The sequence below is a fragment of the Pseudorasbora parva genome, chromosome 21 (assembly GCF_024679245.1).
Source record: "Pseudorasbora parva isolate DD20220531a chromosome 21, ASM2467924v1, whole genome shotgun sequence".
NCBI classification, from domain to species: Eukaryota; Metazoa; Chordata; class Actinopteri; order Cypriniformes; family Gobionidae; genus Pseudorasbora; species Pseudorasbora parva.
In genome coordinates, this window is record NC_090192.1 from 34522907 (window position 1) to 34550359 (window position 27453).

General features: G+C 37.1%; 1 protein-coding gene across 1 annotated transcript in view; it reads left to right on the forward strand.

Annotated features, from left to right (window-relative positions):
• The window catches only part of LOC137055420 (cadherin-10), a 70890-nt gene that overhangs the window by 20983 nt on the left and 22454 nt on the right, over window positions 1–27453 (forward strand). Inside the window, exons 3-8 of the mRNA XM_067429171.1 lie at window positions 8042–8336; window positions 14815–14934; window positions 15896–16063; window positions 17074–17261; window positions 17968–18221; window positions 26888–27024. Coding sequence (XP_067285272.1) covers window positions 8042–8336; window positions 14815–14934; window positions 15896–16063; window positions 17074–17261; window positions 17968–18221; window positions 26888–27024 — 1162 coding nt within the window. The remainder of the gene's footprint in view (window positions 1–8041; window positions 8337–14814; window positions 14935–15895; window positions 16064–17073; window positions 17262–17967; window positions 18222–26887; window positions 27025–27453) is intronic.

A 27453-nucleotide genomic window follows, 5' to 3' on the forward strand; every position in this document is an offset into this window, starting at 1 on the left:
TTCATTGCATGTCTTTGTCTCAGATGTCTTTTTATGGATTTCAAACTCACGTCTGTGTGGGCCATGGCAGCGCTGGAGGATTTCTTCACAATAAAGGACATAGAGAGACTAATTATGGTGCTGTCAAGGGACTTTATACATAGCGGAGATGAAAATGGAATCTACGTCTTCATATCGGCTTCTTCTGGTTACAACTAACATGAAAGTCCTTTTCCAGAAAATACTCTTTGGAGGAACGTCGTGTTTTATTCTGAAATGAAAAAAAAGAGAGAATTAAACGATGCATCATAAATACAATGTATGATAAGTGCCAGAGTTGTAGAATACACTGACATACCCCTTAAAGGCCTTCAGACATTCGTTTAAAAACATCAAGGTTGCACAAGGGTAGATTTCAGACTGTAGCCGATGTGATCTGTCATGCTTTTCTGTCTGGATTAAATGTTAACTCTGCCCTAAACCGTGGCTATTGTTTGAGCATTGAGAGGATGCGCTCATGTAGTTATTCATTTCTGAAACCTTGTAGTTCACTATCAACATTTACGAACAACGGTTAAGTTCAATATCTCTTTTAAGACTAGGTAATTGGAAACTGGAAACTGAATTGAAAATTGAATAGTTTATACCTAAAATTGAATGATTTTGAAACCTATGGTGAATCGTAGACCATCAACGTGCTCTAGTACACTTCTGGCCTCTAGCAGTTGAAAAAACAAAACATGCATTTTGCAGAAGAACCTTGTTTTTGGTTGTTCTTCAGCTCTGCATGACTGTGTGGGTAAAAATGGTCATCCTACTGCTCATAAAACATTCCCTAGACTTAGAGACATAACCAGTTTAGATGGAAATTTGGAAATTGAAAATGTAGGTACAAAATGAAATTCCCCACTAGCTGAAGACTTTACTCTAGCTATACCCATTAAAGTTCACTAGTTCACACACACCCAAAAAATAAAAATTACCCCATGATTTACTCACCCTAAAGCCATCCTGTGTATATGACTATTTTCTTTCAGACGAACACAACCTGAGTTATATAAAAAAATAGCATTGCTCTTCCAAGCTTTATAATGTTAGTGAATGGCGGTCCTGATTTTAAGGTTCAAAAAGGGGATCCATCCATCATAAAAGTAATCCAAACAGCTCCAGGGGGTTAATAAAGTAAGAAAAATATAACTAGCTTCCGGCAGATGGCCTATGCAAGTCGACTTACGTCAAAAGAGTAACCCCTGAGGTGATGACGTAGGATATAGGAGTATCATAAGCTTTGACGTCTCTCGCGGTTCAAACAAATAGGGCTGGTTCAACAATCTCACACTCTCGTTTAAAATTCTTGTTTTAGACTTTAGAATTTCTGACCGGTGTTTTGTTTTGCTCTATCCTCTGCGATTCTGACAATGTCATGCCTCAGGTCAGGGGTTACTCTTTTGCCATAAATCTATGTGTACAGCTGGTTGTTATAATTGATAGATTTTTAAATGTGGATATTTAAAACACAAACGCACTGCTTTGCTTTAGAAAGCATTAATAGCAATGTTCTTAGTTCAGGGAAGAAGGAGGCGGGAAAAGTCAAACGCTCAGAAAGACTTTAATCAAATAAAACAATCAGAAAGTAACACCGGGCAGCTCCTCACAGATGACTGCAGTGAACACACATAATAAAACATGAGCAAAACGCAACATAAATCCAGGTCTGGTCCTCTCTCGTCCTTCAGTGGCATCGCTCGTCCTTATATGCCTTCTCCCACGTCTCTTGCTCGTCGACCTTGCCACAGCATTTAGTAACCCCCTGAGCCATATGGATTACTATTATGATGGATGGAATGCGCTTTTTTGGACTTCAAAATAAGGACTGCCATTCACTCCCAATATAAAGCTTGGAAGAGCAATGATATAATTTGTTTTATACAACTCCGATTGTGTTTGTTTAAAAGAAGAATTTCATATACACCTTGGATGGTTTAAGGGTGAGGAAATCATGAGATAATGTTTGGGTAAACTCTCCCTTTAATAGACACAGTACTTCCTTCAAAATAAATTCTGTCACAAGTGCTACAACAATCATAATGAACTGAGCCTTCACAATGATAATGCTTTACAAGGAGCTCCATATGGCAATTGACCTGTTCAGTAAAATTAATAAAAAACCTTACTCACCTGTTCAGTAATAAAAAAACATCTCCACACTGCTTTTTACAACATTTAAAATCCCTGTTCTCCATCTCCAAAAAGCCAAGTCAATGTTGATTCTTGTTTTATTACGAGCTCTGTCACATTCTCTTTTTTTTCTTCAGCAGTGTCTCCTCTCTTTGATTATGTATTGACACATTATTTATATTTGGTCTATTTTCTAGTTACATAGTGTATCTATAAAAAAAAAAAAAAAGAAAAACCTTCTTTATATTTGACATTTTCATCATAAAAAAATAAAATAAATAAATGCATCTTTAGATGTCATTTTTTCCTGAAAATTGGTTCAACCACCATCACACTTGGGTCTAGAGTCGCTGGCTGTAAATATGTTGAAAATAATTAGATCTTATCTCAAGTTATTTATATCTGCTTTGGCTTTCCTGCATGCTGTGTCCCTCACTCGCTCTGTCACTCAGGAGAATGTGGACCCGTGAGATAGAGCGCACAAACATTTCATTAACCACATGCTAATGACTCGCATGCTAATGTTTGCATAGATTACTGGCTTGGAGCTGAAAGCAGAGACACCCCCCCCCCCTCCCCCTGCTCACTGTGGATGACAAATTATGGATTTATTTATTTTGACTTTTCTGTCATTCTTGTTGCTGACTGTAAACATTGAGGTTTGTCATTGTGTCACAGAAGGTTGAAGAAGTCCAAGACACTATTCTTTAACATTTAATATTGCATTGTGGTCTGGTACGCACAGTAATAATATAATATAACACAACCATACATGGGACATCCAACATAGCTCCAAAAGAATAAATGAATTGTCTGTCCGTACATATTTAAGTACAAATGCCTTTTATACCCCTACACTAATAAAGAATATATATATATATATATATATATATATATATATATATATATATATATATATATATATATATATATATATATTCACTTACCCACAAAATCCATACAGTGGATCCATAAAAAGCATACAGTACTACATCTACTCTCTCCAATCTAACATAGCAAGGCAGCATTTTATTTTAATTTCACAATAATAATAAAAAAAAAAAAGGTTCATCCATTTAACCGTTCTGTTGCACAAAAGATTGTTGTGGGAAAAGGTTATTCATACTATCTCCCTAAAGAAAGGATCACGGGGGAATCAAACATTGTTCTTCTATAGGATTGTTGCAAAAACCCAATTGATTGTTCTTCTAGGTGACCTTTAGTTTTAAGAGTGCAGGCTAATGACTAAACTCACAAATAAAAACGTTCAGTGTTCAACTGGGCTCATGAACTGAGCTATATTGTTATTTTTTAACATTGTATTGTTAAACAGAACTGAATGTTAAATGGTCAATATTACAGTTTTGACATCATGGAGAAGATTAAATATTCAGCTACAGATGTGGTTGATTTGGAAAAATCAATACATATTGCAGATTGTATTGTATTGTTACTTTGCTTGAAAAAGCTTAAGTTTGGCGTCTGTATTATTTGTTAATGTTTTTGAAAGAAGGTTCTTATTCTCACCAAAAATACTGTACAAAATACAGTAAAACAGTTTTATTGTGAAATAGTATCATAATTTAAAATAACTTTAGGAATACATGTATTAATCTAGTCTTCACTCTTCAGTGTCACATGATCCCTCAGAATTACTCAAATATCCTAATTTGGTGCTCAAGAACAAATTCTTATTTTTATCAATTTTGAATATGTTTTTCAGGAATATTTGATGAGGCACAAGATTTATTTAAAACAGAAACCCTTTGTAACAATCTAAGTCTTTAGACTGCCACTTTTAATCAATTTAATGCACTCTTGCTTGATCAAAAACTGTTTTATATCGAACCTCAAAGGCCAGAACTCAAGCAAAGGATATGAATCATGAGATGTACTAGTGAAGTTTTGCCTCATGAATATTAATCATTTGCATGACTGGGCAGTCTAGAAAGGCTATCAAGCAACGTCAGCATGGCCAAATTAATATTCATGAGATTAGCCATCCCCATGTCATAACATCCACTGAGTGGACTGCGAATGCAATGTCCATTGCAGCTTTTTAGTTGATTCTAAAAAAAAAGAGAATATTTCATATTTGGTATTTTCTAGATTTCCACACAAACCCTAATGTGAACCTCATTTTGTCATGCATCTTAAATCGGCCACATTTTTTTGTACTATAATTTAAAAACATACATTGAAATTACTTTCTATGAGCTTTCTAAAGCTGGAGCCATATGTATTTATAACCACACAAAAAAATAATTATATACATTGTGCAGCTGCTAATATAGTATATTTGTCAGGTGTCAAGTACAGGCTCTTCAAGGTTTATTAGATTTTAGCTGAATACCATTTGAAAAAAGTCTTAAACCAGCTTTTAATAGCACTTCAACAGTGTGTGAAAAATATGTTGTAGCTGCCATCTGGGTCTACACATGTTGACGCTGTCACATGTTGCCAACACAGTTGTTTTATACATTTTTCAAAGCTGTGTCTCCCATATATTTAGATGTTCTTCTTCATGCACTGAGATTTGAAGTGTCATCAACAATTATTGTAACTTAAACTGTGTGGTTATGCTGTAAATATAGATAACTGATACGGTCCACAATGCCTAACGTCAACCTACTTTTGTGAGGGAGCGGTGTATGTTTCTCTTCTCGCACTGTGTCAGCAGTGACAGCATAATCCCAGAAGGACCAGAACGATCAATAGATTGTGAGCCAACTCTGAGAATGGAGTTTACAAAACGAATCAAACGTGTGTCACCTCTACACTGCCAATTCTGACATACTGTACACAAATTCTTTCTTGTATAACATGAACAGATGTTTGGAATTAAAGCCAGGGGCATTTCTAATCCAGCAATCATGTAATCATTTAACATGATAGTTGAAAATGTGGACTAGTTGAGTGAAAAGTCAATTTTACCATTTTAAATGTTGTGCTCTGATGAAGCTATGGTATATCATGACTATTATATGACTATAAATTACACAAGCCACACTTCATTAAACGGCACAACCATATTCTGTACCAAATCAGCAGATTACAATGATCATGTGACACTCAAGACTAAGTAATGACTGCTGAAAATTCAGCTTTGCCATCACAGGAATTAATTACAATATACACCGATCAGGGATAACATTATTAAGTGAAGTGAATAACACTGCTTGTCTCTTTATCACAACACCTGTTAGTGAGTGGGATATATTAGACAGCAAGTTAACATTTTGACCTCAAAGTTAATGTGTGTTAGAAGCAGGAAAAATGGGCAAGCGTAAGGATTTGAGCGAATTTGACAAGGGCCAAATTGTGATGGTTAGATGACTGAGTCATCTCCAAAAATGCAGCTCTTGTGAGGTGTTCCCGGTTTGCAGTGGTCAGTATCTATAAAAAAGTGGTTCAAGGAAGGAACAGTGGTGAACCGGCATCAGGGTCATGGGCGGCTAAGGCTCACTGATGCACGTGGGAAGCGAAGGCTGGCCCGTGTGGTCCGATCAAACAGACAAGCTACTGAAGCTCAGATTGCTCAAGAAGTGTATGCTGGTTCTGATAGAAAGGTGTCAGAATACACAGTGCATCACTGCATAACCTCAGATCATGGTGGCCCCTGTCCACTGCGGAAAGCGCCAGCTGGACCACGGAGCAATGAAAGAAGGTGGCCTGGTTTAATGAATTACGTTTTCTTTTACATTACATGAATCCAATCACACACACACACACACACACACACACACACACACACACACACACACACACACACACACACACACACACACACACACATATATAATTGTCTCATCAGCATGCTATTGGGAATTTAAAACCAATCAGAGAGCCACTGGGAAAGCCAGAAAACTCAAAATGCAACATTGTAATGAAAAAGCTTTCAGTTGAGAAAAAGAGAAAAAAAAAAAAAAAAAACATTTGACATATTCTGCACAGGACACACGCGTTTTTAATATAAAGTAGGCTCAACCCCTAATAAAGTCTAAGAAACCATAATTTACTCATTAAAAAATGAAAATAATAATAATAAATAAAATGTACTGGTAATTTTCCATACAAATAAAATAAATGGGGAACTAAGCTTTCAATTTTAAAAAGGGCACACATGCTAAATAAATAAATAAATTAAAAATTAGGTCCATTTGACTCCCACACTAATCCAAAACTCCTGAAGATTTGATAGTTGTCTGATGAAAAATCTTGGAAATCTTCAATTTGTGAATGAATCATCAGAATGAGTCAGATCTCTGCATTGAATCAGTTGATTCAGTTCACATTTAAAGCTCATTTGAAGAGAAAAAATGAAATTCCGCAAAATGCATTTTTTTTTTTTTTTATCCACACAAAGACTTATGAAGACTTGGAACAGTGCACAAGTCAAATGGAGCATTTTCATGATGCTTTATTGGTACTTAGGTAATTGAATGAAAAAAGACATTACATTACCCATCCTGAGGTCCAGAAAAAGAACAGCATGAGGGTCTGTATTGACGAGGTTGAGTATACATCTCTGTAAGAGAGGCACATTTTTTGCATTTTACTTTGAGACTTCGACAAGCTTAATGTAATTAAGCTTTAATATTTTGAACAACTGCTATAGGAGGATTTAACATTAAATAAATAATAAATGCTTTCTTGCAACTGCTGTTTGGAGTAAACATAAAGCAAAACCACCCTACAATTGCCATGTCGGACATAAAACTACTGAAGAAAAGATAGCCATTTCTCTGAGCAGCTTGCTAGTTAGTGCTGTTAATCCGATTGCATATATAATGGATACCTAATTCCGTTTCAGGACTCAGAGGAGCACTTGTTTCACAATGACGCAACCTCCAAATTGAGGTTTTAATTGTTGTGTGTCAAATGATCTACATCCTGATAACAGTGGTTAGAAAAGCCTCTAAAATCGTTTCCAATTATAGTGTACATTTAGCCGTAAGTGGACAGATTATGAAATTGTAGGGTGCAATGCTCAGAATGCCGCTCTTATAACGAAAGATGTTTGTGTGTGTGTGTGTGTGTTTTGTTCTTCTTTATTTGCTGCTTACAAAAACAAGGGCTGTTTTTGTAGTTTAATTCAGGCGTGGATTGATCATTTATTAAATATGAAACATTTATGGCACCTGCGCTGATTGGATATTTTGTCCAGAACTGTATGGCTGGCCTCTTCTGGTAAAATCCTAATCAGGAAAAGAGGAACTGCAATCAAATGGAGAGGGCTGTCGGGCTTCCTCTTGTTGCTAAGAGACAGGTGTAAAATGAAAGTTCTGCTCTGAAGGAGCGTTTTGTGTAATTGTGACTGTTCTGAACAAAAACAGGTCATATCTTTCCTCCACAGTTTGAAGGTACAGGAGTCTATTGACAGTTTTCTGAGATATCCGCCATATGCCGTCAACCACGTCAAACACAGAGCTTTCTATGCAGTAAGTTCTGCGCTCCTGCAGATAATGACTAGATCGCCATTCGGCACACTGTGTTTGCAGTTGAAAAGGAAAAGAAGAACTCTGAAACTATTACTGATACTGAAGTGAATTAAATATTTAAGTCGAAATTTCGGAGCTTTACCCACAAAGAAAATTAAACTGAGCAGGCCCTTTGAGCAAATTCACATTCATATTCACATATTCATGACTCATTTAAAAACATTGCTTAAGAAACACATTTTGACTTTAGCCAGAAAGGGCTTAAACTGTGTTTAACAAATGGTTTAATTTCTGTTTCCATTTACACATGGTTTAAGGCCACCGCCTGAACATTTTGCCTTGACAGACTGAGTATATTTGCAAACAATTTGCCAGTCGCACGCTAAGAAAACAGATCGTTCAGGAACTGTTAATTCCAACAGAACTCTCTTTGCTCTTTTAAGCTCCACTCAGACATGGACACGGAAGACGGAAGTGTGAAGTACGTCCTAACAGGAGACGGGGCCGGGACTGTTTTCGAGATTGACGAGAACTCGGGTGATATCCATGCCACCAGGAGGCTTGACAGGGAAGAGAAAGCGATGTACACCCTGAGCGCCAAAGCCGTCAACAAAACCTCCGGACAGGATCTGGAGCGGGCCTCGGAATTTATCATCAAAATCCACGACATCAATGACAACGAGCCAAAGTTTGCCAAGGACACCTACGTGGCCAGTGTTTCAGAGATGTCCAATGTTGGTGAGTTGTTGGCTCAAGTTTAAACCCATAACTTGATGGACAGCATTAACATATCGATAGCGTCTAAAATTGTACTTTTTTACATTTATCAGTACATTATGGAAACAAAATTATCCAAACTGCACATTTATTTATAAATGAAAACCAGAAGCTGTCCATACATTGATGATGATACCTCTCAGTGTTGTAAAAGGAATGCGTTTATGTAGATTTTTACATCCAGATGAAAGTTATTTTCACTACATCATTAAATGCAATCGCACACTTACTCCCACATGAATCTTGTTTACACCTCCATATAAACCCCAATGCAAAATCAAGTAGCTGTGGATGCTTTTTAAAAAGCAGGCTTAAAAACAAAAGATTTCAGTAGGATAATTTGAAATGATTATGTGTTGACAGAGCCTTCAAGATGATGAGACAAGTGAAACTGGCCAATAAGACTTTCGGTTTTTATGCTAAACAAAACACATTTTCTTTCAGCCACTTAATCAACACTGATTAAAACTATGACAAACATTCAACTTCACGTGATTCGAGGGAGGATAAAGATCTTACAATATCCCGTCTGAATTCATTCAATTATCAGTGATTTTAAACCCATTAAGAGCGACAGAGAGAATCAAAGTAAATGAACGGGATGCAGCAGGCTGAAATCAATTACTCTTCACGAAGCAACAAATTAACCCGCAGGTTTATCTCAAATGAATCAAAACTCATTTGCAGTTCCGACAAAAACAAGGCAGCCGTTTTTGATTAAAGATTTTGTGTGATGATAAGATAATCATTGTGGATCTTAATCATTGTGACCCGGCAAATGAATCAAAGATTAATCACTAGGAAATGAAGAAATTATGCTTGAAGTGGTCCTGGTGTACCTATTTGTGTTTGTCAATTCATAAAGCACTGTGAGAGAACGCTTGACACAATCTCTGTGTGTCAAAGGTTACCAAACAGGAATTAAATCTTTTTGCAGTTTTAATTCAGCTATTTTTGACACATTATTAATAATTAAAGGAGAGTGGGGTGAGATGTATTGCCCTATAGAGCAGAATCTTTATCATGCCACCATCTATTTAGGGTGATTTCACACTTGCAGTTTAGTTTGAAACGGGGCATGGTTCGCATGAAAAACTGGCAATGTGAAAGCTGTCATAAGGAGCACATCGGGGAACTGAACCTGAGGCTAAGGCTTTGTCCGAAAATGCCCCATGCACCCTTAAATAGGGCAATATTTAAGAGGACAGCCATTTGTAGTGTTGTCTGGAACCATAGTGGACATTATCATGTGCACTCATTCAATCTCTCAATGCACCACAATAGCGAGTGTCAAACCGGTGTACACTCAATGGCTAGAGAATACCCATAATGCAGGGCTCCAGATTAACTGTTTTTATGAGCACTGTAGCCCCTAACTGAACATTTATAGGAGCACAAGCAGAACATTTAGGGGTACACCCTAAATCAACAAGCAACGCAGTTCTCACATTTTCCCCATTTTGACTGCATTACTGAGAAATGCCTCGGTAATATATAATTTAAAACATAAATAATTTACATTGTGAAGTTTTATTCTAAATTCACAGGGCTCCAGAATAACCTTTGAGGGCAGCAGCACCAGAGCCACTAAATTCTACAGAAATGATTCTTCAGTTGAGATGTAGAGGTTTAGTTAACTTTAATTATTATCATCAGTATTGTCTTAATATTAATTCAAAAGCAGAACAAGTGAAAAAGTAGAATACATTTACATGTATGCATTTAGCAGACGCATCTTACAACTGTGGAGTACAGGAAGCGATCTTGAAGAGGTTATGAAGAGGCTAAGAAACACAAAAAGTGCCTTAAATACAAAGTTTTGGATATTACTCCAGTAGAAAAGGCTAGAATAGGGAGGTAAAAGTGAAAAATAAAGAAGAGTTCGATTTTTTTAAATGATGAGGATGATTAATTTTTACCTGTCTTTTGAATGAATTAATTCTGCCATATGCATGGAGGTCGGAAGATTGTTCCACCAACCGGGAACAGTGAATGAAAAAGTTCTGGAGAGGGATTTCAAACCCCTCTGTGATGGTACCACAAGCCTCCACTCGTTAGCTGAGCGAAGGCTTCTGGTGGGGGTGTAGATTTATAGGAGCGAGTCGAAGAATGCGGGTGCTGAGTTATTAGATATTAGGGAGTGAAAATAACCAATAAGAGCTCCTCTGCAGCCAGCAAGTATTCCAACATCTTGAAACTTTTATAATCTGAACCATTTGGTCGCAATCTGGAGTGTTGTGAGCTGAAGGAATTCAAGAGGTGCACAAGCTACTGACGATAACGGCTATGATCTTTAGCGTCCTTGTGAGCGCACCCGCCTCCCACACCAGAGACCCTAGTTCTAATCCCGCTCAGAGCGTGGTTGAGTAGGACCGTTTACATTAAGGATGACAGTGGTGATGATTTTACCTTGGAAACGAGCAAGAGTTAGCGTGCAGTGCAATAGTGCTTGAGTGCAATCAGAGGGGCAAATGAATGGCTCGCAATCCGCTGTCTCCTCAAAAGAGTGCATTTGCAAGCAGCAGAAAGCCGACTTCATGCAATTCGCATACAGTAAACCCAAGTGTTGTTCACTCTGCTGGCACATAATAGTACCAAATTAATAAAATAAAATAAAAAACACAATACATTGACCTGTTTTCTTTAATGTGGCATGCACGTTTGAGATGACTTGATGAATGCAAATCCGACCAATGCTGTGGGGGACAACAGAAACAATCCCGCTTGGACTGCAAAATAAATGCCCAATGTGAAAGCCCCCTCAGAAATGGCCCATCATATAAAGATGCATGGGAATGAGAGGGATATATATATATATATATATATATATATATATATATATATATATATATATATATATATATATATATATATATATACAGTAAAAAAAAAAAAACAGAAAGTAAAATCATTTAATCAACCAATCAATCGATCAATCAATCAATCAATCAATCATTCATTCATTCATTCAACCAACCAACCAACCAGTCAGTCAGTCAGTCAGTCAGTCAGTCAATAAATCAGTCATTCAAACAATCAAACTAATTTGTCACTAAATAACTTACATGACACTGTTTCCCCAAATTTCTTGGAGTGGTCATAATTCTGTGGCTTTATGTTATGGATGCTTACTTATAACTTCCGCTTACATATGAGAAACAACATATAGTTTGGAATATTAGTTATTTACATTTTGGTAAGGACAACTTAAGAAAAGTGTCACATCTTGCCCCACTCTGCCCTACAGAAGAACAATGGAAGACCAGGAAATGAGCTTGATTCAAACTCACCTCACCTGAACACCAACGTTTCAAGGTTTAGTTAGTTGGGTAGTACAAGCTGGTTAGCTCCAGCTGGTAGATGCCATAACTACACAATCTTTCTGCAGTGACCATTCGGAAGTAGCCGTGCAGTCTGCTGAAATGAAAAACATTTTTTAGTGAGCAACACACTGTCATAAATCACAAATATTTCATAATATTACAAAAGATGCTTCAAAAGTTCCCACTATCTTTTGAAGCATGAAATGGACTAATATTTTTCCTTGCCTGCTGCCTTTCACGTCACTGCTCAGGATAGTCACTAGTGAAGGGTTTGGAACTGTATTCATTCCTGTGGTGCCATCGGCCAATCAGCACTACTGTCACATCCTTGTCATGACATTTTCAATGCAACATGAAATGAAATAAGTTAGCGTATAGGTATTCAAATTTCTGTTAAGCTCTGAATGTCTCATCGGAGAGTAGATCTTAATGCAGCTGTGTTTGTTGAAAGATGGATCCCTGAGGCGTGAAACACTACCAGTCATCCTTTCAGACAAATGCAAGACCACTCCAGGGACTCTCAGTTGGAGTCTTACATTACAGTGCCTGATCTCCTTTATGTCTCCGCCGTCGAGAGTCTCAAAGCACCTGTGTTTTACAAGCTGAAAACATGCAATGTTATTTTATTCACATTCTTCAGAACATGATACATGTCAGAGCTGATATGTATTTCCCTTACAAATTTAAAACCACGTCACATTACAGCAGTTCAACTGTGGGCAGAGTTATTTATTCAACACAAATCTGGGAGAAGCAGCCTCGTAAATGGACCACAATCTTTCCCCCCAAGGCTTTTGCACTTGAAACCCAAGCTCAACCTTCCTTTTTCTGTTTCTCTTTCCGGCAGGCACGTTCTCCCTTTCGCATCTGTATTTCTCCGTGGGGTTCAAAGTTACATCATCCCCGACACTCCGAAACGTAAATGGGACACCGTGCTCGTTTGACACTTTGCTTGAGCTCTTCCTTTCTCCCGCCTGTGTATGAATTCACGAGCGGCCCTGTTTGCCAAACCGCGAGGTCACGGTGCCACTCGTGTTTAAGCCGAACAAACCGGCCATGTGTTGCGAACGTTCCTGCAGTTAATCAGATCTGGCCATCCATGAAGTCTGAGACTCTGTTACCCTCCATGTTATCGGAATAGGATCGGAGGGCGACAGATGTTTCCGCATTCATTAGTATTCTCCAAGCCGCTCAGAGAGAGAATGCCGCTCGGCGGAGGTCTTGTTGATGCCAGGGACGCCGCTGATCCATGGCAGAAACAACATGTGCATTCGGTCCACCTTCAGAGGTGAGACTGAGAAGCCGTGAAGTCACCTCTAAAGTCTATTCAGAAGAAAGAACTGTAAGATGTCAGTAGTACACAAATGAGAAAGGCGAAACCTCAGAGGAAACTACTCACGGGGAAGGCTGTTGGCGACTATGAATGAGAAGTGATTTTGCCCTTCATGTGGCAGGACAAAAGTTGTTGTCGCTAGTTATATCTGAGGCCAAACCAAGATCAGATTTTATTGTGGGTTGTGTATTACACTCGTGAAAACATTACAAGACTTACAGTAGCCCAAAGGGCTCTGCAATTTATAGATACAAAAAAAGAGAGAAAAATCTTGATATTTTAGATTTTTTTTTGATGATATTCGACTTTGAAGATCTGCTTGATCTGAAAAAGCCAGAGAGCCAATATAACATTGCATAATCAAACACAAAAATATTTATCCGCATACAGTCTAATAAAGAAGTATAAAACATATTTATATATGTGACCCTGGACCACGAAACCTCACACGGGTATACTTGTGGCAATAGCCACCAATACATTGTATGGGTGAAAATTGTCTATATTTCTTTTGTGCCAGAAAAGCATTAGGAAATTAAGTAAAGATATTTTGTACATTTCCTATCGTTAATATATAAAGAATGTGTTATTAGTAGTAATATACATTGCTAAGGACTTCATTTGGACAAATTTATAGGTGATTTGCTCAATATTAGCAAAAATTTGCTTAAAAACTTAATAAATATTTAGATTTTTTTTTTTTTTTGTGCACCCTAAGATTCCAGATTTCCAAACAGTTGTATCTCAACAAAATATTGTTCCAACAAACCATACATCAATGGTAAGCTTATTTTTTCAGCTTTCAGATAATGTATCCATATGAATTAAAAAAAGAAAAACCCTTATCACTGGTTTTGTGGTCCAGGGTCACATAGTCATAAAGAGTCATTTTGATTATAACATAAAATAGTTAAAAACAGCAATATTGATCCCATATATTATTATTATAAAAAAACCCCACAATGATAAATATCACTTTGAATTGATTCACAGAAATGGATCAAAATCACCAACACAAATTTTTGCTACTAAATTTTAAATCAAAGTGGTAAAAGAAATTACAAAATTACTTGTGATATCGCCAACAAAATCATTGTTAATATTTCCTGCCCAGCCCTAATAGCACACTTTAGCCAAATGTAAGCAGCCAAATGCATTTGAAATTATTATTTATTTATTTTTTCACCATTACACCATGGTCTAATTTTGAAGAGCGTTTTATATCAGACACAATTTTCCCTCCTCCTAGCTGTCCAAAGCCGCATCATGCTGAAAACAAACCCCCTAAAATCATGTTACTTCTAGATTAATTGGTCTAATTATAATGTTTCTTTGAGCAGATTATTAGTCTGACGTTTCCCAGCAACATGCAGCAGATTCCATCAGAGCGGAAAATGAATGGGATGACCCAGAGAGAGTGGGCGAAAGAAAAACTACAATTAAAGATATGTCCGTCTCACCGTGCAGCTGGAGTAATTATGAGACTAGGATTTAGATAAGAAATACACTGAGATAAAGAAGATGAAAGAACGAGTGATCATGCATTCGCCTTGATCGCTGCTCACGCTGGGAGGGTGGGGGTCTCTTCATATAGGATAATAGCGAATTTTACAACTTGGAATTAGTCGTTCATGGTGCACCTTTAGGAAGCACTGCTTTGATCATGGTTGAGGTTTTAATACTGGATGTGGGGATCATGTTTTACACTCATGTTAGGGCTGTTTGGAGCTGAAATACCTCTCTATATAATTCTCTTTTGCTCTCTCTCCCTCTCTCTCTCAAGGTGCATTCGTAATGAGAGTTACGGCCACAGATGCAGATGATGAAGCATATGGAAACAGCGCCAAGCTGGTTTACAGCATACTGCAGGGCCAGCCATATTTCTCAGTTGAACCTGAAACGGGTAAGTTGCGCAAGATGAGAGAACAAGCATAATTTAAAATGATTAAAAGATGGGATACAATACTAGTCAGGTGATACAGCATTTGCTAACATAGTTTCTTACATGTCTGTGAATCGCATTAAGCCTGTCAAGGTTATATTTTACCATATAAGCAAATATAAGAAAATATAGTTTGCATAAATGAAACAAACAACACATTTAGGACATTTTTATTGATTATTGACATTATTATTATTATTATTATTATTTTTATGTTTGAGAAAATTAACCAAGTTTTACCCCCAAAATTATCATCACTGCAATCTGTGTTGCCATCTTACCTTTCAATGATGATTATTATTACTCTATACAGTATTTTGCAGAGTTGAAGTAAAACATATTTCCAATTCCATATTAAAGATGCTTTCTAGCATGCATATTACTAGGATATTGGCTGTTTATTAGTACTTATAAAGCACATATTAATGCTTTATTCTGCATGACTATATTCTACATCCCTTAATCCTACATAATACCTAAACTTAATAACTTACCTTACTGTAATAAGCAGTAATTATGAGTTTACTGAGGCAAAAGTCGTAGTAAATAATAGTTAGATAATAGTGAGAATTGGATCCTAAACTAAAGTGTGAACAAAAATGCAATTAATGTACTTCTGTCTGCATTACTGAATTTTGGTACAGTTTAAGTGTGTTTCTTAAATACCTCAATTCTGTTCTCATGTACTAATAACCTTATCACAACATAATTTGAAGATTGACATCCTACTAAATTAAAATTCGCTCTTTAAAATACCCCAAGGCAGGGAATTCATTTCCTTGGTTATTTTGTTTTTTTTTTCTCTCCTTTTTCTCTTCCCCTTATCCAACCTTCTTTTTTAGCATGACATTAACATATAAATAATAAAGACTGAGAAGCTCATTAAATAGCACCTAAAACCTGTGTCCATCCATTTTGTCAGGCATCATAAAGACGGCGCTTCCGAACATGATCCGAGAGAACCGGGAGCACTACCAGGTGGTGATTCAGGCTAAGGACATGGCTGGACAGATGGGCGGTCTCTCCGGGACCACTACAGTCAACATCACCCTTCTGGATGTCAACAATAGTCCTCCTCGATTCCCACACAGTAAGACGACACAGAATCTTCTCTCACATGCATATGTTGATCTATCTATTGACCCATCCATCCATCCATCCATCCATCCATCCATCCATCCATCCATCCATCCATCCGTCATTAATTGAAAGAATTTCATGTACTAAGTAGTCCTAATCTAACACAACATGCAAAGATTTCTGCTCAAACCACAATATATCAACTGCAAATAGAGTCCTTAAAAGACACAGTAGCAAAAACAGCCCATTTTTGGGTCAAATAAAACCAAATATGAATCATTTTAATGTTAATAACATTGGATTGATTATAATACGGAATTTGATGAAAGAAAAAAGCTACTGAAAAGTCTTGAACAAAAGGCATAGAACAAGCCCAGCAGGTGTATATCAAATGAACAAGGGTTTGATTGCCAGTCAACTATTAATAATTGATTCAGGCTAGATTATTTGAGTGTTTATGAGCAGGATTGTGCTTGGACTTGCAAACAGACTTGAACAAAATCAGCATATGAAATTAACTGCTCCTCCGCAAGTGATATTTCACAAGAACCACAAACATGCACGTTGTGGTTCAGTTGAATTATCATGGAAATGCCTCGGGTCCATTTCTCCTACTGACCAAGATGAGTCACAATGTGAACCCAGAACAAAATCTCCACAGAAAGAAGCTTTTAGAGTGAGAGAGAGAGAGAGAGAAGGGTGGATTGGGGGGGAAGAGAGCGTAGCGGGAGCTTCATTTGGGGTGATAATCCCTCTCTCTTTGCCACAGTCTCAAATCCAATACAAGAGCCACATCAGAAACAGCTTCACAAACTGGGTTTAAAAAGAACCTTCTCCAATGGCTCATCGGAGCCGAAATTCTATTAAAGAATAACCACTGAGAGCCAGCTCTGCTTTCCCCCCCGAGAGAAGGATAAACAAATAGACAAATGCATGCTGAAGCGCCTCACTCGAGAACAAAGAGTTCGTACAAATACCTGACTGTTTACTCAATTGATTTATTTTGCTCTCCTTTTCCAGGTACCTACCATCTCTCCACTCCAGAGTCGGCCGAAATTGGATCATCGGTGGGCCGGATCAAAGCGTACGACGCAGACGTGGGGGAGAACGCCGAGATGTGGTACACCATCCTGGATGGCGACGGGCAAGATGTGTTCAATATCATTACAGACAGCACCAGCCAGGAGGGAGTGATAACAGTAAAGAAGGTAAACAGGCCCTATATCTAAAGTTTCAAACACTGTAAGTCACCAGTTTGGAAATAAAATCCGCAGCGTGTGGCGGCCTTTCCTTCATTCTCATTTTCTCATTCTTTCATACGCACGCACGCGCCCATACGAAGCGAAGTGCTTAGAAAGTAATCCCCTAAATCGAAGCCTTCGTGTCCTATCAACTTTACAAAGGTGCTTAATTCTATTCACAGCCCAAAAAGTCCCTTTTTCCCTTTTGTATGGCACAGGGATCTATTTGCCTGCTGAAATCTGCCTATAGCTTATTTCCACTCTCTGTCAGGTCAGGCTTTGACGAGGCTCAGGCAATTATGCAAATCTTATTGCTTAAACTAGAATGAAAGATAGCTACGGAAGAAGGCCTGAATGGGCGAAAGGTAAAAGATCGCACCTTGAGTCTTTAATCGTTTCATAATTAAAAGGCTGCATTAAAGCACTATGCCCTGCTTTTATAAAAAAGACATTCAATGCAAAAGAAAAGGGATATCGATAAGCGCTCTTCAGAGAATGTATCCAAAAACGAGCTTTAGATTTAGAAAAGTTGGGGACGACATTGCTAGAGCATGTCGTTAATCTGTGACCGAATAGACCTGAGCTGAAACAGATCAGAAAAGTAAGCCTTCCTTTATCCAGACAGACTGGCCTAACATCTTATCTTTCTTCTCGTAACCTTTCTCCCGCACAGCAACTAGATTACGAGAGTAAGAGGTTATACTCACTGCGGGTACAGGTGACCAACACGCATATAGATCGACGCTTTGAGCACCTGGGGCCTTTCAGCGACACAGCGATGGTCCGAATCACAGTCACGGATGTGGACGAACCTCCGGTCTTCAGTCGGGCTCTGTACATTTTTGAGGTGGACGAAGACACCCCCGCCGGCAGCTCGCTTGGCACAGTTTCAGCTCGGGACCCTGATTTAATCAGTCACTTGGTCAAGTGAGTAACTATTGGTTGACTTTACAAACATCACATAGCCTTACCCATCTAAAGAAAAAAACAACCTTAAAGGGGTCACAACCATTTTCACCTTCTCATTGGCACTTAGAATTAAATGCTACTACTCTTTTCACATTTCAAGGGTTCGCAGAAGTGGAAGTCATCATAGTTGGGTAAACGTATATCCAATATAGCTAAAGCACAGCTAAACATTATGCTGTGGTGAATACTACAGAAAAAAAAAAGAAAAAAAACCTCATGGAATTTCTAGATTAAAAAAGTTAGTTAAGGCAAGAATAAAAAAAAAATAAACTATGTAAAATACTAACTAAGTAAATTCTATGTTAATACTTAACTCAATACTCTTGTAGAAATTTCAACATTATAAAATTAAATAAAACTACTCAACTTTTCTAATACTGGTGTTCCTGTCATGCACTGGGGCTTGACTAATTAATAAGGTTGATATTTTGCTGTTTTCCAGCTCTATTTACACTGTTTAACCATTGTTTTTTTTGTTAGGTTCAGTAAGTTGCTATTTTGTGACATCTGGAGTTAATTTTCTACTCAAAATGACACGTTCATACTCAAAAACAATCCTTTGAATGTTACGGTCATTGTATATTGTGAACCAAGTATTGAGGTCTCTGTGTTCAGGTGGGTACTGAGTTTCCTATTATGCTATCTGCACAATATCTACTGTATTACTTATGTTTGTGTTTTGTATTATGTTTGAAGTAAAACATACACTTTAAAAGCATGGTTTAATTGAGTGTTATATTGTTTAGGGAAACTTCAAATAAGTAGAAATAATTAAACCTTTTACTGGCCAAGTTAAAATGACTTATTTTTTTTGCTTCTTAACTTAGTTGTTTACTTAATTCCATATGTAAAATGTGCTTAAAAAGTATATGTGGTAAATGGAAATGTATATAATTTGTGTATTACCATTTGCTTCAGTAGCAAAGTAAAATACAAACCATAGCATTTCTACAACTTTCCAAAAGAGGGAAAAAAAATCCATAGGGAGAAAGATCAAATTTGCAGTCACTCCCTCAGCCGTTGTATTAGAAACACACACACAGCAGCGCTAACTAGTTTTCAGTAATTTAATGCCAAGGTCATTTAATAGTGTTATAAGTGTACTTAAAAAAAATTTAAAATATGAAAACACTTGGCTAGACTACATTGTTAATAACTGTGAAAATGCATCATCACAGTCTGTGAAAATTGTCTATTTCCTCAATTTTCACCAAATAGGCATCATTAACATTTGAACGAATATGATCATGCTGCCGTATTCTGTGTGAGTTCTAGTGATGCACCTAAATGAACATTCTTTGCTGAAACCAAACATTGATTTCAAATGTTGGCCTATTATTTCATATGATATGCAACATATTTGCAGTTATAATAATATTAGATGATGTAATTTTTTTGAATAACTGCATAAAACTTCCTTAAAATAATTTTCAATTTAATTTATACCATATTTAATATAAATAGTTTTAAAATATACATATATTTTCAAATATCAATCAGACTTATTGAGAATAACACACATTAAACAGTATTGTTTATTTAAAATATTAGTAGTAATTCATTTCACTGAATTTTGAGTACAATGAACTTTAAGGAGATGAAGGAGAACTTGATTCTGCCTGATATGACCCTTTAATGTTTTGTTGTTGTGAATCGGATGCTCATACTAGCTTTGTGATGCACTTGCTTTCTGTCAAACTCATTATATTAGTTTCATTACCATTCAAAGGCTTATTTAGCTAATAAGGAGGCTTCTGTCAACAGATAATCTTAGCCATTGTAACAGGCAATTTAATGGTCCAGTAGATATTTGAACAGAGGGAGTCTGTAATTAAATGCTTTTGAATATGGAGCTAGCAAACAAGTGGTTCTTTTCACCATAGACACAATTAAAGGTGCAACATTCAAAAAAACCTAGCATCCAACATCCGGGAGGAAACAGCAAAGTGCCACCTTGAAAAGTGCTTCCCAAAGCATCAGGACATTGTAAAATCAAACATAAAGCATCTTTACCTTCCACATTTTGTTGGTTGATCAGATGTTTTGTGCTCGGTTAAATCCAATCCATCAACATGTTCCCAAGCGCAAGCGTGTGTATGTGTGTAAATGCGAGGGAAAAGCAAATTATTCATGGGGCCTCAGTTGGTGATTTCCCTCCGGAAGTTTGGCAAGATGAATACAGGCGCTGTTTTATCTCCCCTTCCCTCCCTTTCTGAATTCAGACTTTTATAAGTCACAAAGTTGATGTGAAAGAGTGTGCCTCGTCTTTCGCCTCCCGTCCACATGCACACTATGAGTGAGTGTCTGAAAAGCCTGTCCTTCTGGCTTACTCATGCACGTCACACTCAGTTGCATATTTAAATGTCAGCAGAATATGTAAGCTGACATTGATAAATGGGTTTAATAGGAAAGATTTCCTTTTTTTATTTCATGAAAACAAAAGGCAGGGGATCAACAGAGTGATTAGCATTCAGGCTCTTTCAAACAAGCCACTTCAATATTCAAAACACGCAATATGCGGTTAAGGATAATTGATAGTTGCTAGTTGCTTCGGCTAGGAAGGTTTTCGTCACAGCTGGCTATTCAGAGCATAACGCATAATTGATTACTTAAAAATTAGCAGTTACTGGCATTTGGGTGGCACTGTTTTGCTAGGATAAACAGCATAGCTGGCCTTCTGGTTTTGAATGCTAGTGTGCTGGTGTCTGCAAGACGTCCTGTGGTGAAAACCAAGTTTTTATCTTTTTTTTTTTAAACAAACTATATGCATATTCATAAGTCAACACCATTGCTGAATATTGCTCAGTTTACCTGTTTGAAATCGCTTGTCTTTCTGCGGTCAAAAACTACCTTCCCATCCACCAAACTACCTACAAAACGACTTTGTAACCATCCAACATGCGGGTGGGCTTTAGCATATTCAGCATATAGCATATTTGCTGTGATGTGAAGAACACTGTAAAATCAAATTAGTTAGACTTTAAAAAAAAAAAGCATGCAAACCGATTGTCTTAAAAACATAAGTAAAGTAAAATAGGAATAGTATGATGTTCATGGAAATCAACCAATCACAGCACCTACTACTGAGAGAGAGACAAAAAACAAAAAAACAAAAAACTAAAAGAATTCCAAAGGGGAGAAACACAGCAACCAATAACAAAAGAGGGGGAGGGAAACCAATTAAATCACATAACATTGTGCTAACAAATGCTAAATATAGGTAATTAATTACACGAGTTCTAGTAATAAAAAAGAACTGTAGACTGTACTTGATTATTGACTTTAGATTTACTCTTGACTTAGTATAGCTACCATTGTTGTTACCATTGTTGTGGTTTGCATGCTAAATGTTGACGTCTGTGTGTGACTCAAGCATGAGAAACGGAAATATATTATTACAAATATAGAGAGATTATTGTATATCAACCCACTTAAAATAGTGTATGATATGTGTTAGCAATAACATTTTAAATTTCCATTATACAAAATGAAAGGAAGTATTACATAGACTGCTTTTAAAAGGTGACCTATTTTCTGACAAAATCATTAACTAGAGTTATTTATTTACTTAGTCAGAAGCTATGCCAGTTTTTAAAAGCAACATATTTATTACATATCTTATTATGAAACCAAATAACTGTGATGTATTGTTGCGTCGATGCTTCAATAGGAAGAGCGTTATAATAATATGAATGTTCCAAGTGGGCAACCAAAGGGAAAACTGATCACCATAAAGGTGCCAAATATTTTTGCCAAAATGGCACTCAAACCAACCAATTCACCTTACCTTGGGTTTTCTGAGTAAACAATGTATAGTATGTGGATAGTACAGATTACTATTTTTTTACTATTTAATAAAGGTAACTAAAAAGTGTTAGTTAGAATCACTGTTCGATTTCATGGTGCAGGGGTGTCTACAGAGAAGCCAAGTTATCCCAGTATATTTTTCTGTTGATATGAAAAATTGTGTACATTTAGCAATATAGCGGGTTAATATGTATATATAGTATATTATGAAGACTTTCTCCACTGATGTCCTATTATGCTTCTAAGGATGCTGAATTTTGATGAAGGCAGACTGAGCTGGCGAACGGGAACATTTGCAACACATTATTAGCTGTTTGATAACATAGTCAAGCAATGGGCTAATCCTATTAATTACCGTCATGTGTCTGATGTTGTAAAGAGCGATACCACTGTGCAGCATTTACAACAGTAACTTGAGTTAAGGTTGACAGAGTGGCTCTCTGAGTTGATGGGAGTGAGTGGAGGCGGGATAATTTGCTAATTCATGAAAAAGTACAATTATGAATGTATACTAAATGAAACAAGGGTGTAGAGTTACATTCAAAGTATTTTAAGTCATGAAGTATTTTTGTTCACATGAAAAAAATATTTTTGATGATCAAATATGAGTTTATAGGGGATACAATTATTGACTACAGGGGGCCTTTACATTTTGACCATTTATGGCAAAAATCTGAATGGAATAAATTGTAAGTAGATAAATAAACTATTTGTATAAATTTTGTTCATGCAAAAATTCTAATAAATAAATAACACATCTTCAAAGTAATCTAAAATGATTCAGAATAAAATGTATTAAGTGTTCATTATCTTAAATATGATACCCCCTGACAGCTAATTGCATTTTAAAGACAGGGAAACCACAGTGGATTAAAGAGTGAATGAATGAATCAATGAATCAATGAATACATATTCAAAGCGAAAATCAAATCCAAAAACAAATTTCATAGGTATTGAATATAATACTTAAAATAGCTTGTTTTTGAAGTTCAATAAAATGAATCTGTGTGTAGTCAGGCTGTTATTAATGGCCTGTGGAATAAATACACATCCATCTGAAAGGTGAAACTTCTGGTGAGTCATTGTGGCATAACTTACACCATTACAACGCTCAAAGCAAAAAGTAATTGAAAAGCACAAGGCAGGGGATGATTACAAGAAGATTTTCATTGTCCCCTGGAGTTCAGTTAAAATCAATAATTAAGAAATAGAAAGAGAGTGGCACAGCTGTAAATCTGTCTAGAGGAGGATGTCCTCAAACAACGAGAGATTGTGCAAGAACAAAACTCTGAAAAGGTTACAAGCCTTTGAAAGACAATGAACAACTGTTCATTGAGAATGGCGAAGAGAAAGCTCTGCTAAAAAGCCATCATAGGACATCTTGACTATACAGAAGATATGTGGGAGACTTTGAAGCCAGCTGGAATAAGATTAACTAATTTGATGAGACTAAAATTTAGCTTTTTGACTATTAAAATAGACGCCACGCCTGGCGTAAGCTAAACACCGAGCATCGGCAGTGTTCATCCTCCCCACCGTGAATCATGGTGGTGGCTGCATCATGCTGAGGGGCATATCGCTTCTCTGCGGCAGGTCCTGGAAGGCTTGCGAAGGTAAAATTAATGCAGCAAAATACAGAAAAGTCCTGGAGAAAAACCTGATGGGGTCTGCAAAAACCCTGCAGGAGAAGATTTGTTTTCCTGTAGGACAATGACCCGAAGCATAAAGTCAAAGTGACACAAGAAGGGCTAAAACAACAACAACTATGTTTAGTGGCCTGGAGTGGACCAAACATTTACAGATGGACTCCACTCATGATCTCCATGCAACCTGATTGAGATTGAGTAGTTTTAAAAGGAAGAATGAGAAATACTACAGTGGTCAGATGTGCAAGATGTGCAAAAAATAAAATTATGAGATTTCTTTAAGTTGCAGTTCAGTAAACCAATTCAAGGTCAACCTTGTGTGTCTGTATCTGATTAAATTGAAATTCACAAACTAAAAAAAAAACATAGGCTTTTTGCACAATCATTATGTGCTTAATAACCTTGTAAAATGTTGTGACATTGACATGAAATGATTTTTTTCTGTTGATCACTATCAAAAAGGCAAATTAGATCCTATGTGGGTCAATGCTTTAAAACAACAGAACATAAAACAGTTACAGTTTATTTAGCTGGTTCTCATTCAAGAAACACAGCAATTACATGCCAAATAACTATCAATAGAGTGTTGAGTATTAGTTGGGTCCCACTTTACAGGTCCTTCTCAAAAAAATTGCATATTGTGATAAAGTTCATTATTTTCCATAATGTAATGATAAAAATTAAACTTTCATATATTTTAGATTCATTGCACACCAACTAAAATATTTCAGGTCTTTTATGATTTTAATACTGATGATTTTGGCATACAGCTCATAACAACCCAAAATTCTTGTCTCAAAAAATTAGCATATCATGAAAAGGTTCTCTAATACGAACTATTAACCTAATCATCTGAATCAACTAATTAACTCTAAACAAAAAATTCCTGAGGCTTTTAAAAACTCCCAGCCTGGTTCATTACTCAAAACCGCAATCATGGGTAAGACTGCCGACCGACCCTGTCCAGAAGGCCATCATTGACACCCTCAAGCGAGAGGGTAAGACAAAGAAAGACATTTCTGAACGAATAGGCTGTTCCCAGAGTGCTGTATCAAGGCCACTCAGTGGGAAGTCTGTGGGAAGGAAAAAGTGTGGCAAAACGCTGCAAAACGAGAAGAGGTGACCGGACCCTGAGGAAGATTGTGGAGAAGGACCGATTCCAGACCTTGGGGAGCCTGCGGAAGCAGTGGACTGAGTCTGGAGTAGAAACATCCAGAGCCACCGTGCTCAGGCGTGTGCAGGAAATGGGCTACAGGTGCCGCATTCCCCAGGTCAAGCCACTTTGGGCTACAGAGAAGCAGTACTGGGCTGTTGCTCAGTGATCCAAAGTACTTTTTTCGGATGAAAGCAAATTTTGCATGTCATTCGGAAATCAAGGTGCCAGATTCTGGAGGAAGACTGGGGAGAAGGAAATGCCAAAATGCCTGAAGTCCAGAGTCAAGTACCCACAGTCAGTGATGGTCTGGGGTGCCATGTCAGCTGCTGGTGTTGGTCCACTGTTTTATCAAGGGCAGGGTCAATGCAGCTAGCTATCAGGAGATTTTGGAGCACTTCATGCTTCCATCTGCTGAAAAGCTTTATGGAGATGAAGATTTGTTTTTTCAGCACTACCTGCACCTGCTCACAGTGCCAAAACCACTGGTAAATGGTGTACTGACAATGGTATTAGTGCTCAATTGGCCTGCCAACTCTCCTGACCTGAACCCCATAGAGAATCTGTGGGATATTGTGAAGAGAAAGTTGAGAGACGCAAGACCCAACACTCTGGATGAGCTTAAGGCCGCTATCGAAGCCTCCTGGGCCTCCATAACACCTCAGCAGTGCCACAGGCTGATCGCCTCCATGCCATGCCGCATTGAAGCAGTAATTTCTGCAAAATAATTCCCAACCAAGTATTGAGTGCATAACTGAACATAATTATTTGAAGGTTGACTTTTTTGTATTAAAAACACTTTTCTTTTATTGGTCTGATGAAATATGATAATTTTTTGAGATAGGAATTTTGGGTTTTCATGAGCTGTATGTCAAAATCATCAGCATTAAAACAATAAAAGACCTGAAATTTTTAAGTTGGAGTGCAATGAATCTAAAATATATGAAAGTTTAATTTTTATCATTACATTATGAAAAATAATGAACTTTATCACAATATGCTAATTTTTTGAGAAGGACCTGTATATTAGGTGGCCTTAGCTACTATGTACTTGCATCAAAAATAAGTACAATGAACTAATTGTGTTCATATTGCAAGGCAAAATATTTTTTGCTGATATTGAGGCGGGATATGGTAAAGTTAAAGACTGGTCTTGTGGTATGGGTAAGTTTAATTTTGGGTTAGGTAAAAAGGATGTAAGTATTACACTTCACATATATCACTTACTTTGAATGTAAGTATAGTGTAAAAACATGTACCTGTATATATATACAATAAGTGCATTGTATCAAATAATTCAGTTAAATGTTAGTACAGAGTAGTTAAGGCCACCTAATATAAAATGGGTGCGTAGACTGTTAGAGGTATTAGAATAAAGGGTTCGGGGTTGAGATGTACTTGATAAGTTACTTATAATCAATTGCATCTGTTGGGGGTCCATCAGATTAAAGTGTTAACAGATATTAAGCAGACAGTATTTTACTCTACTAATACTCTAATGAGAGTTAGTTGACATGTAGGTGCAAGATAACTTCCAGTAAACATCAATGGGACCATCAAAATAAAATGTTACACATTAAACTTCCAAGATGGTGAATACCTTTTTATAGATGCTGTAAACCAATCTGGACCAGCATGGGAATTCATTATTTAGTCTTTTCAGCAGGGTAGTTTGTAGCCGTGGTCTTAAAGCACAGAGGTACAATCTATAGTTTGTTGTGCTCGGCATGTAACTAACATCAATACGCTTGACTAGCACAAATTTGTTCTCTAATAGAGGTGTCAAATCAAATACGTCCCACCGTTTGAAGGAAAATTAAACCAGTCTTGGCTGATTTATTTTGGCAGCCTGCACAGGCTCTGTTTGGGCCCTTGATTATGGATGTGTGCTGTACCCTTTTTTCACTTCCTGGGGCCATGTTTACAACACTTTAAAACACAGAGGATGTTCCATCCCTGTGCCAGGGCATAATCAGAGCTCCATTGTCTTGCATTCATTACCGTCATTCTTGTTTCAGATACACCATTGATCGCCACACAGACCTGGAGAGGCTGTTTAACATTGATTCCAACAATGGAACCATCAGCACACTACAGGCTCTGGACAGAGAAACTTCCAAATGGCACAACATTTCTGTTCTGGCGACAGAACTCAGTAAGTTTGCGTTGTTAGCCTTTGTTGTATCACCATTGATATGAAATGGAATAATTCTGCAAGGTTTACCTATTTAACAATTCGGAGAGATGTTGCCTTTCAATTTCAAACTGTGAATCAGTTATGGGCTGAAATTCATTCAAAGTGTTTTTGTTTGTTCAAACCTGTTAAAAATAATGTGCTATAACGTTATCTCAGGTGGACTAAAACCTCTAGAGCCTCAAGACATTTTCAGAAATGGCTAAAACCACAGCGCTGCAGTAAATGACTGATGACAAAAATCAAACTGTCAACTTGAGTTGTGGTTTAATTCATGTTTTCTCCGTTCTCTTTAGAAGAATATATGCCTAGGGTAAAAGGCTGAAAGACAAATACAGAGAAACGAAATTAGACCTCTTGAATGCAAACTGAATATCTTCCAGAATTGCT